At 38.2% G+C, this 16,823-nt stretch overlaps 1 protein-coding gene across 4 annotated transcripts in view; it reads right to left on the minus strand.

Annotated features, from left to right (window-relative positions):
• The window catches only part of LOC126184898 (dihydrofolate reductase), a 101,281-nt gene extending 87,031 nt beyond the window's left edge, over positions 1–14,250 (minus strand). Inside the window, exons 1-2 of one of the 4 annotated variants that reach the window (XM_049927534.1) lie at positions 13,932–14,250; positions 7,982–8,137 (exon numbers count right to left, since the gene is read on the minus strand). In XM_049927534.1, the coding sequence (XP_049783491.1) occupies positions 7,982–8,112 (131 nt within the window). In that variant the 5' untranslated portion in view covers positions 8,113–8,137; positions 13,932–14,250. Of the gene's footprint in view, positions 1–7,981; positions 8,138–13,632; positions 13,872–13,931 lie in introns of those variants that run through there. The other 3 variants (XM_049927532.1, XM_049927533.1, XM_049927531.1) reach the window with 3 other exon arrangements.
• Between the last annotated feature and the right edge of the window lie 2,573 nt (positions 14,251–16,823).

Below are 16,823 nucleotides of genomic sequence, written 5' to 3' on the forward strand. Positions count from 1 at the left end.
CATTGTTTACTTATGTTCTCTTAGCTGTACACAATGCTTGGCATCTACTCCTCAGTTTTCGTTCCGTATTGACTCATAATCAGTATAAAGTTACTAGAAGCAATGATTTCACATATTCTTCCAAAACTTACGTCTACTTTGGACAGAACTTTTTTTGTGTAACTTCTGAATGAGCACCTTTCAGTGTGGATGGAACTTCAGCTCATTTTGTAGTACATGCTGTGGTAAAGAACAATACAGATCTTAAGCTGAAGTACAGTGGCTATTGGACTGCCACTGATTCTGAACCATCATTCTCACATTCCCAACACTTTTTGAAGACCAAACTGTACCAGGACAGCCAGCTGATTTTCTCTTCATAGCAGACCCAATAGTTTGAAGTTAGGCAGTCCAATTGAGTGCACTGTTACTATTAGGTATTATCTTTATACTGCACAACATCAACCATCCAATGAAAAAGACATCGGGCAGTACTGCTTAAAATACAAACCAATGTGCATCACATTCCCCAGTGCCATTTAATAAAACAATGTTCTCACCTAGTAACATCAGCATATATAGTACCTGTGGAAAGGTACTATAATCTGGTGTATTCCTTGGCAGTCACAGACTTTTCCATGCTTTACACATAGAGGGACATCATCTTTAAAATCAATTAAAGCACATCTAAAAGTGTCATTTGTTTTACAACACAAAACCCTCACTTTTATACATGAATCTTTACTCCGCATTATAATGCCACCCTTACAGAACCACCTTTCCATTATCCAGGAAAGAAATTATTTAATGCCTCATCTAATTCACTGCAAGCAGCAGAAACCTGAGATTTTACACACATCAGTATCAATACCTTACTCCCGAAACTCAAGACTAATTCTGATAAAAAATGAAGTTTGGAATCTATCCCAAAAATGGCAAAAATTAAGCCATGTTGGAAAGAAATCATCAAACCAAGCAAAGCAGGGATCAAATGTTCTTATTCAAGGTCTTAGTTTGGTGGACTGTCATTTTTTCATGAATTCTTCGATGGAAAGTTTGTCATTCATACTGTTAAAAGAGCAGTTTCTGAGAAATCTCTTTCTGAAACAATAAATATCTGGAATCACTGAACATGCATTTTGATATAAATTTCAAAGAAAATTAATTCTACTTCATTATAATTATTTTAAAAATAAATTTAGTTTTGCATCTTACAGATTTTTTTCAACACCACTGGACAGGAAATTCCTTCCCAGTTCCATATTAGGTGCTTTCCAGCTTCTCAACATTGTTTAGATTAAGAAACTATCTTGTTTGAAGGACAGTTGCTAGCAAATGCATGTTTCCTAGTTTATGAAAGTTCCAGGTTAGACAGACATAACAGGACATCACAAATGCCAACTACTACTATGACCATCAATGAAGAAATTTAAAAAAAAAAGAGTTTTCTTTTCACTCTGCAGCAGGATTGCTCTGCAGACAAAATAAAACTATGTGGCAGATTAAGACCTGAACCTGAATCCTCACCTATTATGGGCCTTGCTCTAATCAGTTTAACTATCGAGGCATAACTCAGAAGCAAGAATCTGACAGAAAATTCCACAATGAATAAAATCGTCTGTTGCCAAATGAAAGATTCACTCTGGAAAAAATCCTTAGGCTATGGGTACATCGTGATCAACATAACCTCTCCACCAAGAGCACTGAATCCACTGATGTATGCAAGAGTGTCTATGGAGATAAGAAACCAACAGAAATTTTCTGATTGTCTGAAGCTATGAGATGGGTTGAGGGTCATACCTAGGTAACTCAGTTGACAAAAATCGTTCTCCTTGAAAGACAAATCTCAAGTCCCAGTCCAGTGCAAAACTTCAACCTATCAACAAATTGTAAAAGAATACAAATTTATCTCTAAAAATCCCAAACAAATATCTTAGCCTTCTGTCATCACCACAGAGTCCGAATTACACAATACTACTCATCTGTAATAATAACATGTATCAACCCCTGACCAAAGTCACAAGATGGCATCAAGTGTAAGTTGCAAGTTCAGAAGGCCCATAAATACAGTTAACAATTCTGGCGAAGAAAAGTGTCTGAGATCCAAAGGATTTTATATATACAGTGACACATAGTGTATATCGTGTAGTATAATAACAAAAGAGGTGGACTCAATTAACTCTAAAACTGAAAACCATGTTGGCAGTCCATTGATACATTCTGAATGCTTTTCGCTTGACACAAGTGGTAAACACTGCTAATAGGGTATAAAAATTTCAGCATTGGTCTTAGACCATCTACTTAAGATATTGACAGGGAACACTGTAATCTATATAAAAAATCTTGGACATCCTGATCATTACTGTCAGGTAATAAAGCTAAAAACAAGCCTGATAAAACCCAAAAAAACTGAAAGCCTAAGACTGACTCAGACCATAAAATACATATTTTTTGTAGAGCAATGGTAAATTGGATCTGGGATGAAGTGTATATGAAAAACAACATAGATGCTAAGTTGTCTAAATCCTGCACACTGTGTAATTTTTGAGGAGGCATTTCCAAAAATAGCCACTTCAACAGCATCAGCTGAGGAAAATAGATGGCTAGCTGCGGGTATTAGAAAGTCCTCCAAGCAAATTTAAAATTCTCAGTTCTTTGCAAATGCACCTCACTGAACCACAATATATAAATTACTATCACAGGTACAAAATGATATACAAGAAGGTACCACTTGCTTTAAAAAAAAATCTTCAATGACAAAATAATATATAAAACACAAAATAAAAGCAAAGTAGCATGGGATGTTATGAAACCAGAAAAGACAAACAGAAGTATAGTGACATACAAATCAAAGATGGGAGTAGAGTAATAGAAGATATTCATGAGTCGACAAATCTTATAAATGAGTGTTTTTCTGGTATTGCACAGAAGCTGCAACAAAACCTTCCTTAAACACATGTAGCACCCACAATGAATTGCACTGCAAGCACAATTATGTTTCCCTGAGACACAGCTTGAAGTCAGGAAGACAATATATCAATTAAAAAATAAGTAGTCAGCAGGAATAGTTGAGGTTCCAGCCTCTTTTCTGAAAGCATACATTTACAGCGAACAAACCTCGTTAACGAAAATACTGTGTGTGTCCTTTAGCTTACGTATTTTTCCTCAGAATCTACAAGAAAACTACAGGTCACTTTCACTATTGTCAGTGTTTTCAGAAACAGTGAAATCAATCACGAAAGATTGAGTTACATGTATAACAGCAACATACCTAAAGAAGCACAGTTTGTTCTGGGAGAAGTACAATATCAGCCATAACAGAGTTCACAAAAGTAGTATGTGAAGCTTTGGACAAGGATGACTATCACAGGCATATTCTTAGACTTATCCATGCCTTTTGACATTGTTGATCATGTTGTTGATGTTAGTATGGTCTTCAGTCCCAAAACTGGTTTGACATAGATCTCCATGCGAGTCTACCCACGAAAGTCTCTCCATCTCCAAATAACTAATCCAACCCCCCCCCCCCCCCACACACACACACACACACACACAAAACTGGTAATTCCTTGATTCCTCAGAACGTTTATCAATTGGTCTGTTTTTGTAGTCAAGTTGGGCCATAAATTTAATTCTTCCTCAATTCAATACAGCACCAACTCATTAGTTACATGATCTACCCATCTAATCTTCAGTATTCTTCCGTAAGGTAGCACCCATTTCAAAAGCTTCTATTCTGTTCTTGTCTGAACTGCTTATTGTTCATGTTTTACTTTTGTATAAGGTTACACTCTGGACAAATACCTTCAGAAAAGACACCCTAACACTTCATTTTATATTCAATGTTAACAGAGTACTCTGTTTCAGAAATGCTTTACTTTTATTTTTATGCACTTGTTGCTTCTCTATCATTAGTTATTTTTCTGCCCAAATATTCAGTTGGTGCCTAAGTTCGTAACATTTTTCCATAAATTTAATAGTCAACAATAATATTTTCTCCTTCACTATTTATTACACTCTGCCAACACTGGTGTAACTTTTTAATTCCATGACTGTAGAAATCATGTGGTTTTGAGGTGAAGAACTCATCAAGCCATGTTCAGAGCCCATTTTCATCCAGAAAGAAAGTTCCTTGAAGATTGTTTGATAGAGTGGAAAAGGTGAAAATCTGAGGGTGCACATACAGGCGAATAACATGGGTGCCAAACAATTTCCCAATCCAACTCTTTATTGGGTTTTTTGTTGGTCTAGCAGCATGCAGGTGGATGTTATCATGGAGTAGCATCACTTCACGCAGTCTTCCTGGTCATTGTCCTTGTATTGTGTCTGCAAGACATATGAGCTGTTGACAATAAATGTCAGCACTGATGGTTACACCTCTGGTAAGTAATTCATAGTACACAACATCGTTGCTGCTCCACCAGATGCTTAACATTACCTTTTGTGGATGTACGCAGGTCTTTGCATGGGAAGTTGCTGCTTTGTTTGGGCTCAACCATTCCATTCTTTTCCTTATGTTAGCATAAAGACACAGTTTCTCATCACCAGTAATGATACAGGATAGGAATGGTCGGTGTTGTTCAGGAGCCAACTGATAACAAGCAAGCAGCCACCCGCTGATTACTGTGATTTTGGCTTAGAGTATACGACAACTATACACCCAATTTTTGAACCTTCTCCAGTGCATGCAAGTGTCACATAACAGCAGAATGATCACAGTTCACTACATTTGCAAGTTCTCGTGCACATTGATGTGGATCAATGCATCTAAATGATCATCATCAAACACCAAAAGTCTTCCTGAACATGGAGAGCCACCACTGTCAAAACAATTTTCTTGCCATGCTCTATCCAATGGCATTATCTCCACACACAGTGTAAAAGTTTCTCGCTCCCCTCTACTGAACTCAAACAGAAGAATATGTCAGACATGTTCTGATTTCTCCACTTGGCACTCCATTTCCTAGTGTCTCACAACTCCACTCACTTTGATAAAATGACAATATGTAAACTCAAATTGCAATCGTGAACTACAAACAAAAAATGACGATCGATAAATAAACCCATAGCAACTGGAATACCAACATGGGGGGGGGGGGGGGGGGGGGACCACACTATGAACTTCTGCACCAACCTAATAGCAAGACTCATCACTGGTCTCGTATATCCTTCAACATCACCTGATTTAATTTGACTATGTTCCATTACCCTTGTCCTACTTCTGTTGGCACTCATACACTCATCTCACAATCTCTCTTCTAGACACTATCCATACCGTTCAACTGCTCTACCATGTCCTTTCCTATCTTCTCTGACAGAATTACAATATCATTGGCAAACATCAAACTTTTTATTTCTTTTCCCTGAACATTACTTTCTTCCCCAGATTTTTCTTTGGTTTCCTTTACTGTTTGCTCAATGTACAAATTGAATAACATGGGGGACAGATTACAACTATCTCTTACTCCCTTCTCAACTACTGTTTTCCTTCCATGTCCCTCAACTCTTGCAACTGCAGTCTGGTTTCAACACAAGCTGTTAATAACACCTTTGTTCTCTGTATTTTATCTACACTACTTTCAGAATTTTAAAGAGTACATTCCATTCAGAGTTGCCAAAAGCTCTCTCTAATGCTACAAATGTACACTTGCCTTTCTTTAACCAACTTCTAGGATAAGTCCTAGGATCGATATTGCCTCACATGTTCCTACATTTCTCCAGAACTCAAACTGATCTTCTCCAAGGTCAACTACCACCAGTTATTCCATTCTTTTGTAATTTGTATTAGTATTTTCCAACAATGACAAACTGATAATTAAGTCATATTCACACATCAGCATCTGCTTTCTTTAGAACTGGATTTATTACATTCTTCTTGACCTCCAAGGTTTTTCAACCTGTGTCATTGGGGCTTTGTTTCCTCTTCAACCTTTCAGCACTCTGTCAAATTCTTCTCCCAGTATCCTATCTCCCATCTCATTTTCATCTACTTCTTCTTCCCTTTCTACAATAGTGTCTTCAAGCTCATTTCCCTTGTAGAGCACCTCTACATATTACTTTCAGTTGGTATTTATCTTTCCCCTAGTTACACACGATTCTACAGCTTTTTATGTGTCCTCTAGCCATTCTTGCTTAGCAATTTTGCACTTTCTGCCAATCCCACTTTTAGAGGATGAATAATAAATTGAAATTTCATTCTGGAAATAATAAATTGTCTGAAGAGATGAAAAATGTTACTACAGCACACATATTTAAAAAGGCAGCTAAAACATACTTCCCAAGTAATGCAGATGCTATTAAAGATTAATTAGAGGACTCAGAGCAGAGGTTAATAACAAAAGAAGGCAACTACAGACCCTGTCACATTACAATACATAATCACAGTGTGATGCTCTTAGAAGCACATGTGCCAACATCTATAGGGCATGAGTTCAACATATCACTCACCAGGAAGTGATGACGACTCAGTTTTCCAGATGGATTTGATGGGAGGACATGCAAATGTTTACGTCCCTCATCCTGGAGTTACCAGTGAGCATCCATTGTGTGTGCGGTGCTACGGTGCAAAACTATGTTTTACATTATATGACAGTTGGTGCAAATTGTGTATGACAAAAAGAACATTGTATAATTGGGATCAACTGTATGAAGGTGTGCAGTTGGTAAGACACTGACTTCGTATTCAGGAGTATGGAGTTCACGCTCTCCTGATTTAGGTTTTCTGTGGTTTTGCTATAATATGTCAGGCAAATGCCAGGATGGTTCTTTCCATAAGCTGATCACCTGTCCTATCCTCAAAGAACATACTTATATATTCCACATGTACATTTATTGGCTCTATATATTTTCACTGTATTATGATGAAAAACCTATATTATTGTGAGATGATTCCTGGATGAACGAACAAGTAAAAAATAAAAAGGTAACTGATGATAGTCCATTTATTAATGAGTAGATATGGTTCAACAAGCTGCCACATACTTTGAAAAGTTGTGAAACAACTGTTCCACACGAAGTTAAAAGTTTTCTTAGAAAATAAGTGTTTGTCTTCACTCAATGGATTCTAAGCAACACACAATACAGGGTGCCGCAGAAATTTTGTAACAAACTTCTACAGGTGTTGGGGGTCTAACATAAGGACTGTGAAATGCATAGCAACCCTACGGCCACAAATGTCAGGGGTAAGTGGCCACAGACATCACAGAAACAAGAGTATTTCAATTGAAACATTTATTGGGCATCATGAGTACACACAATGTATGACATGAATACACCTCTAATCCTACACAGATTCTCGAAGTTTGCACTACCAGATGTCACGCATGCCAGACACCGAAGGAATATTGACTGACACACACACTTAAACACATCAGGAGTTTCTTTGAATGTAGCAGCTGCACAGATGATTTTTCTGATGATATTCGTTTCAGACTTAACAGGACCACAATACATAAAACTTCGTGGCTCCCCACAGAAAGATATAAACACTCAATAAATCCAGCAAGCATGGGGGCCACGGTGCCAGTACACCACACCCAATCAATTGAAGCAGGAATGACTTGTTCAAATGCCCATGAACAGCCAGTTCAAAATGAGCAGGCTCCTCATCTTGTTGGAACCACATGCTGTGTCTCACATTTGCTGGAACATCTTCAAGTAAGCGGCATTCCCCGCCAGTACTCTCATGTACAGCAACACCTAGCTGTGTACAACAACATTTATGGACATGGGCTACTATGATTCTCAATCATTATCCTGTGGCCCTAGAAGTTTGTCGCAACATTCCTAGGACAGCCTGTATATTAAGACGAATGTATGGACCACTACTAAACGAATACATCATTTATATTTATTACAATAACATCACTGTTTAATTTAAGCATAATGTTTGCAAAAGTTGGGCCACACAAAGAATGCTACATCAAAAATATTAAATAAATAAGTATGGGATACAAAAAGGGCTATAACCGAGGTAAAATATGGTTGAATTGCAAAAGCTTACCTATTTGTGCGAGTCAATACAACATTCAACCGCCCAGGAAGAGGTCGAAATTTTTCTGGTATAGACTCCCATGTCTTCCTTCCCATTACAACAGCATTTTTCTTCAGTGGATCGGTAGTACTCTTTGTCATTCTTGAAAAATATGCCAGCTCCTTCCTGCACAAAAGAATATTTTTGTTCATTTCAGTGATTCTGCTTTTCAACATAATGTAGCAATCACACTTTATAGGTCCAAAAGTGATAAATTTAAATTACAATAACAACATTTGTGCTTTTAAACTATGTTCATATGTACTCAACATTAAATTATGAAACTATGCGCACTATCTTCCATAGAAGTTTAGATGATATTTAATATAAACTGAATTAGAACTCTAGTTGTACAGAGAGGTTTAAAATACAGAGTAATTCACCACGGTGACTAAGTACCTGAAACACTTCAAACATTTGTTTTAGTTTGTGGGTGTGTGTTTCAATACATAGAAACATTACATTTGTTTGCCATCATCAGAAACTTTGGTATTGCTTGATTTAGCATTGCCCACAAGTCACAAAAGTTTGCTATGTGTTAAACAGGATTGAGTTCATGTGACCTCAGCTTAATGAGAGTGTTCCTCGAACCATTCTAACATTGTTCAGCTATGACTGGGTGCTGCACAGTCTTGCTGTAAGTACAAATAACCTGAAAAGCACTGCAGGCGAACATGAACAAATGGCTGCATAAATCTGATTGAAGGCTCCTGTATCATTCATATGTGAGTGACAATGACAATTCTACAAAAAACCCTGTTGCAACCCATGTAAACATTCACCACAGAAAAACACTACCACCTGCTGAACAGTGAGCTGCTTGTAACAAGATGTGAAGTTTCCAATTAACTCAAAACCTGCAACTGGCTAGTATAAACACAAAATGAAGCTCATCAGTCTGGCGGCCATTTCTTAATGGTAAGGATTTCCAATTGCAGTATGCCTGCACCCTTTGTAATCTGTATGCCCAATAACATGCAGTTAGCAGAGGTACACATGTGGGTCAATGGCTTCTGTACCCTGCAGCAAGGTAGTTTTTCTGGATGGCACTGTCGCTCACTGGTTGTTGTTCAGAACGGAAATAGGGACTGGTAAAGCTGCATCATGGCCCATCTATTTGGTCTTACAGTAGAGTGACGTCAGTCATGAATGCAGTGCTACACACAGGAGCTGACTGACAGAGTAGAATCCCTCAAATCAAGGTACTCAAACAACACAAATTACACAGTCACAAATACAAACACAGTGCTTCCACAAGCATGATGATAACAGCACCCACAATCTAGTCACAATAACATATTCTTTTACTCTGTATTTTGCCAATCCTTTGCCCAACTGCCATAGCATTTGCTGAAAAAAGTACAGTTACAGTCTACCTCTGTCTTACATTGCATGATGCAGTTTCTACCTGCGTAATGAATTATTGGTAGTGAACATGATGAGTTGTCATATTTTTGTGGTGATATTCATTGGCTTCACCAACTCTCAACCAAACTGTCACATTCCAACCTAACCTCCGCCTTCGCTACAGGTCAGTCTGTCACCACATCAAGTTTTCTTCCCACAATCTGTATTAAATACAAATATCTTCCCATCACGTATCACACAGTACACCCTAAGTGTATTTTAGCCCATTTGCCAGTACAGTGTCTGATGACTTTCCAATAACATGACATTACTGGACATGGCAGCAGAAGTTCTCTTCCATCAGCGGAGCAGTTATCCGTAATTCAAGAGATCATGAGTATATTCACTATGACTATCTCAACACCACGTATCATCGCTTTAGGGTAGTCCTAGAGAGCTGTTTTTGCCCCCTCCGCACCTTCATGATTTGCTACATATAAAGTAAATCTCTGGCATATAATAACAGAGGTATACTAATTCCTGCACAAATAATATTAGACTGGGAAGTAAAATTAATACTATTTTGTGCATGTAATTATGTTGAGAGGCCAGACACACATATGGTTCCTGAAGTGGTTCAGCAGGCTTTTCAGTAGTTGCAGTAGCAACAGTCTAAATGATTGACTGACCTGGCTTTGTAACATCAGCCAAAAGTGCCTTGCTCCACTGGTACTGTTAACAACTGAAAGCATGGGGAAACTACAGCCATAATTTTTCCAAAGAGGATGCAGCTCTACTGCATGGTTAAATGATGATGGCATCCTCTTTTGTAAAATATTCTGGAGGTAAAACAATCCCCCAGTCGGATCTTCGGGTGAGGACTACTCTGGAGGATGTCATCATCAGGAGAAACAAAAGTGGCATTCTACGGACTGGAACATGGATCTCAGCTCCTTTAATCGAGCAGGAAGGTTAGAAAATTTAAAAAGGGAAATGCACACGTTGAAGTTGGATATAGTGGGAATTAGTGAAGTTCGGTGGCAGTAGGAACAAGACTTCTGGTGAGGTGAATAAAGGGTTATAAATACAAAATAAAATAGGCAGTGCAAGAGTAGGTTTAATAACAGATAAGAAAATACGAATACAGGTAAGCTACTATGAACAGCACAGTGAACACATTATTGTAGCCAAGACAGAAACAAATCCCACACCCACCACAGTAGTATACGTTTATACGCCAACTAGTTCAGCAGATGATGAAGAAATTGAGAAGTGTATGATGAGATAAAAGAAATCATTCAGATAGTTAAGGGGGATGAAAATTTAATTGTGATGGGGCTGGAATTTGATAATAGGAAAATGATGAGAAAGAAAAGTAGTAAGTGAATATGGAATTGGTAAAGGAATGAAAGAGGAAGCTGCCTGGTATAATTTTGCAAAGGGCATAATATTAATCATCCCAAACACTTATTTTTGAAGTCATGAAAGAAGGCTGCATATGTGGAAGAGATCTGGAGACACCACTGATTATACATTTAACAGCAAGACAGATATTTCAGAAACAGATTTTAAATTGTAAGACATTTCCTGGGGCAGATGTGGACTCTGATCACAATTTATTGGTAATGAACGACAGATTGAACCTAAAGAAATTGCAAAAACGTAGGAAATTAAGATTGGACCTGGATACGTTGAAATAATAAGGGGCTGTTGAGAGTTTCAGGAGGAGCATTAGGCAACGAATGACAGGGGAAATGAATACAGTAGAAAACAAATGGGTAACTCTTGAGATATGAAATAGAAATAGTGAAGGCAGGAGAGGATCAAATAGGTAAAAAAAAAAACAAGGCCTAGGAGAAATCTTTGGATAAAACAAGATACACTGATGTTTATTAATGAAAGAACAAAGTATAAAAGTGCAGCAAATGAAGCATATAAAAGAGAACACAAACATTTAAAAAATGAGATTGATACGAAGTGCAGAATGGCTAAGCATGAATCGCAAGAGGACAAATCTAAGAATTTAGAAGCCTACTTCACTAGGGAAAAAAACAGACACTGCCTACACCAAAATTAAAGACACCTTTGGAGAAAAGAGAAGCAGCTGTATGAATATCACATGCTCAGGTGAAAAACCAGTCCCAAGCGAAGAAGGGAAAGCTGAAAGGTGGAAGGAGTATCTACATGGTCTACACAGGGGAGGTCAACTTGAAGGCAGTGTTATAAAACTGGAATACGATGCAGATGAGGATGAGATGGGTGATATGATACTGTGAGAAGAATCCAGTAGAGCAGTGAAAGAACTAAGATGAAACAAGGCTCCACAAGCAGACGACGGATGAGATGGGTGATATGATACTGTGAGAAGAATCCAGTATAACAGTGAAAGAAATAAGTTGAAACAAGGCTCCACAAGCAGATGACATTCCGTCAGAACTACTGATGCTGATAGGTTAAGGAAAGGCAAATCTACATTAGTATAATTCGTAGACTTGGAGAAAGCTTGACAATGCTGACTGGAGTATACTCTTTGAAATTCTGAAGGCAGCAAGGGTAAAATACATGGAGCGAAGGGCTATTTACAGCTTCTCGAGAAATCAGACTGTACTTATAAAGAGTCGAGGGGGGTGAAAGGGAAATGGTGATTGAGAAGGGAGTGGGACACAGTTGTAGCATATCCTTGACATTATTCAATATGCAACTGAGCAAGCAGTAAAAGAAACCAAAGAAAAATTTAGAGTAGGAATTAAAGTTCAGGGAGAAGAAATAAAACTTTGAGGTTTGCCAATGAAATAGTAATTACGTCAGAGAGCAAAGGACTTGGAAGAGCAGTTGAACAGAATGGATAGTGTCTTGATGACACAAGATGAATGTCAACAAAAGCAAAACAAAGATAACTGAATGTAGCTGAATTAAATCAGTTGATGCTAAGGGAATTCGATTAGGAAACAAGACACTTATAGTAGTAAATAGGTTTTGCAATTTGGGCAGCAAAATAATTTATGATGGCTGAAAAGTAAAGAGGATATAAAATGTAGACTCGCAATGGAAAGAAAACAATTTCTGATGGAGGGCAATTAGTTCACATCGAATACAGACTTAAAGAGTCCGGAAGATATTTTTGAAAGCACATGTCTGGAATGCAGCCTTGTATGGAAGTGAAACGTGGATGACAAACAGTTTAGACATAAGGAGAATAGAAACTTTTGACATGTGATGCAACACAAAACTGCTGAAAATTAGATGTGTAACTTAACTAACGAGGAGGTACTGAATGGAAGGGAGGAGAAACGAAATTTGTGTTGCAACCTGTTTAGAAGGAATCGGATGGCAGGACACATTCTGAGACATCAAGTTATCACTGGTGTGAAGATTTTGTGTGTGTGGGGAGGGGGGGGGGCAAAAATCGCAGCGGAAAACCAAGAGATGAATACAAATACAGTAGGGCAGATTAAAAAGGATGTAGGTTGCTGTAGTTATTCGGGGATGAGGCTTGTACAGGATTTAGGAATCTGAAGAGCTGCATCAGACTAGTCTTTGCACTGAGGAATACAACAACAAATTCAGCAGCAATTACAGAACCGTATAAAAACTCAGAACTGGCACATTTCCTGTGGTTGTAATGCAGAAACACTTCACTGTAATGCTGAAAAGAATATCCTAACCTGTGTCTTGAATACTCCAGTAAATGTATTATTACAACAACAAAAAAAATATTCTCATCCTTGCTGCTCCATATCGAAGAATTGATCTTCATCCAAATATTACGTATTCCAGAATTTTAATATTTATTACTGCCACTTTCGTCTCTCACACGTCGGTGCAAAACGTACATGCATGATGTATGTGTAATTGCTCCTGGGAAAACTAACAACTTAATTACTTGTGAAAGAATTATTACATATAGCACCCTGATTGGTAAAGTACAGTACAGTTTATTGGACCTTAACAGATTAAGAAAAGTTTGGGTCTCATTATCGGTGTTTACCATTTTTATGTTGAAATCACAACATACGGGATCCATTGTTTCATGCATTATTATTTTTGTGTCTAATAATCCATTTTTCTTTTTTTTTTTTTTTTCAAAAAATGTGTCCATGTCGCCACTACATGAGCCGTGTAGGCCCACAGTGATACATGTACACACCTACAAAAATTTCCCTACGTTTATTGAAACTAACAAATCATAGAATGATCCGGACGGTGTGGTAATCCAATGTTTATTAACCCAAAACATACATAATTATATTAACGATAATCCAAATAGCAAAAACTTGCCTTAGATTCCAAGGTAATTTACCACCAATCCCTATTCCGTTGTTATTTGAAACTGCCACGATTATATTGCACTTCATTTATGTTACTTCTTAAACACTATCTACGTGCAATCAGTTTTGTTACACCTTACTAGCTATACCGACAACATAGAACCAAAACAAACAATATTATATTCCCGCTCAAATAACCCAGAGTAGAAATATCTTAGAACTTAACCATAGTTTATAAATCAAGAAGTTTATGAGTATCTTAGTATCGATCGGTTGCGCTCGGGTTTGCAGCTAGTGGGGCTTACCGGTTGCAGGCAGTGATAGTTACAATACTCTCCTGTGTTCTGTTCGCGTGTTTTGGTTATTGTGCGTTTGTTTATATTAATACAACTTTCATTTGGAAAGTGGAAAAATATAGTTGCAATTTGTACATTGCAACATAGGGCAGTAATAAAAGATTATAGACCAATTCGCACTGGCAGTCACATCACGTCACATCAAAACATTTTGCAATGCATTTCAAATAGCGGCATTCACACTGGCCATCCCTTCATGTCACGGCACCGTCAAGGTTTATAGTGGTGAGCAAGAAATTGCGAGAAGCTAAACTGCGATTTCAGTCACAACTAGGGGTCCCAAGTAGCCTTTAACGTCCAACGCCGTGGGCCATCTGTTGGTCGAATTTCGTACTTCTTCCTGTGAACCTATTGCCTAGCTGCGATGTCCGTGACAAGTCGCAAGTAGCAACTAAAAAGCAGTTAATGAGTTAACATTCAACGCCTTCTGCCATCTGACGGCCTAAGTTCGTACTGCTGTTTTTATTTGTGACACGATATCGAGCCTAACTGCGATATCCGTCACTAGTAGGGGCTAGAAATCGCAAGCAGCAACTAAAAAGCGCAGTTAACATCAGATGCAGTATACCATCTGTTGTCCTACGTTCGTACTTCGCTCTAAGAACAGTATGTCTCACGTTATGTATGTATTATATGCTTGTGGTCGAAGAAATTAACCTAGAATCTAATTTGCTCTGACAAGGAGACGGCACGACCGTGGGGTCAGGGATTTGTCCGAAATTTTGTGTGGTGAAAGAGGACCCCTAACACCTCACGTGGTTAAAATATTAGGACGCACTAGTCGGAAAATCCCGAGACGTTATGACTATAAAATGTTAATCCATTGCCGAGCCGCTGTCTGGCCTAGATGGTCAGGGCTCGGACATTTACGCAAGAGGTCTCGGGTTCGACTCCTCCTCTGGCACTTTTTTTTCTGTTTCATTTCCGTTTGTTATTTCACTAGTTATTCAAAAAGTTTCTCAAACCTACATTATTTTTAAAACATTATTTTAGCTCTAGAACGTAAAGTTTTTCTTTTACTGAAAATCATTCGTGCTCGTTGTTCTATTTCGTTTTATGGGGTTTCAAGGTTTAAAGGGAATTTGTAAGAGCCCCCTTGGGATTATAATGGTCATCTGCGCATAGGAGCCGGCCGTGGTGGCCGAGCGCTTCTAGGTGCTACAGTCCGGAACCGTGCGACCGCTACGGTCGCAGGATCGAATACTGTCCCGGGCATGAATGTCTGTGATGTCCTTGGGTTAGTTAGGTGTAAGTAGTTCTAAGTTCTAGGGGACTGATGACCTTAGAAGTTAAGTCCCATAGTGCTCAGAGCCATTTGAACCATTTTTCCCCCCATAGGACTGTGCGCGAGCCGTGAGAAGTAAACGGCAATTTGATTTTCGATTTCGTCGTGAACAGACGTGCCTGTTTCAAATTTCAGCATCTTATTCCGATCCGAGGTTAAACATGTCGACTGAAGAAGTTGCTGGCTCATTTGGAATAGGAGAAGAAATTCCTGAAGAATCCATTCATAGTTATCTATCAAAATTACGATTGAAGGACGCAGTGGTGTAATATGAAAAGCTGTTGACGGAAAATAATTTAATTGCATCAACATCTTCGGAAGAAATTTCTCGCGATGTTATGTTATTGGCCGCAGAGCTTTATAATAATACACTGGGGAGAATAAATATTTACTTCTCATTGACTCTTGGGGAGGTCAAACGAATCCAGAGAGATATGATGCAATTTTTCAAGATGACAAAAATATGCCAACTTGGTCTGTAAAAGTCATACCTTCAAAATGCACTTCTTTGGTGCAACCTTGTGATGTTTACTTTTACAGCAAGTTAAAAATTTCATAAAGCTCTTGACAATTGCATCGCATTGTTACAGGAGAATTGTGAAATTAATTCCCTGAAAGATTGTATAAAAATTCATTCTATGATTCACCATCAATTATCATCACCAGTATTCCGAGACATGATTTAGTATGCCTGGTTTGCCTCAAAATTATCAGAAACACAAAACATTTTCGTTAATGTTAATGGGGCATGTTTTTGTACAGATTTATTGCAAACGCCCTGTGACTGTAAAAAATCCACTTTTATATGTTGCACAAGATGTCGCAAAAATTATTGCTTTGTTTGTTTTTACGATAATTATTATATGTATAAAAATTGAATGTTTCCCAATCGACTTTGTTATTCTGATTAAAAACCCAATGTTTCTCTTCATATACTTTACAATGAAAAATGGAAAACCTACCGCCATCAATTGTGTTGTTGGACAAAAAGAAAATAATTTTTATTCAGTAATGTAACTAATCTGTTAAAGACATTGCAGGTTTGGGAAACTTTCTGAATAATTGGTGGAATAACAAAAGAAAATGAAACAGAAGGAAAAAAGTGCCAGAGGAGGGACTCAAACCTGAGACCTGTGGCGTATGAAACCCAACCGCTAACCATCTTTTATTTTTTTGTAAATCTCATTTTGTTCGCTTTCGTTCGTCGCCTCTGCTCGGGGCGGACGTCGTAACATGCGTTTTAAGTTCATTGGTGATCTATTAACTCAGTTTATTTTATTACAGAGGACAACTAACCCTCTGACCGAACACGCTGAGCTACCGCGCCGGCATCTAGGCCATACGGCAGATCGGCAGTGGACTAACATTTTATACTCATAAGGCACCTAAGAAACTTTGGATCAATTTTTCCCGGGATTTTCCGGGTAGTGCGTCCTAATATTTTAATCACGTGAGGTGTTTGGCGTCTTCTTTCACCACACAAAATTTCGGACAAATCCCCGACCCCACGGTCGTGCCGTCGTGAGAAAAATTTTAGACTCGGTTGAGAATTGGCG

This window comes from Schistocerca cancellata, chromosome 4 (genome assembly GCF_023864275.1).
Source record: "Schistocerca cancellata isolate TAMUIC-IGC-003103 chromosome 4, iqSchCanc2.1, whole genome shotgun sequence".
NCBI lineage: Eukaryota > Metazoa > Arthropoda > Insecta > Orthoptera > Acrididae > Schistocerca > Schistocerca cancellata.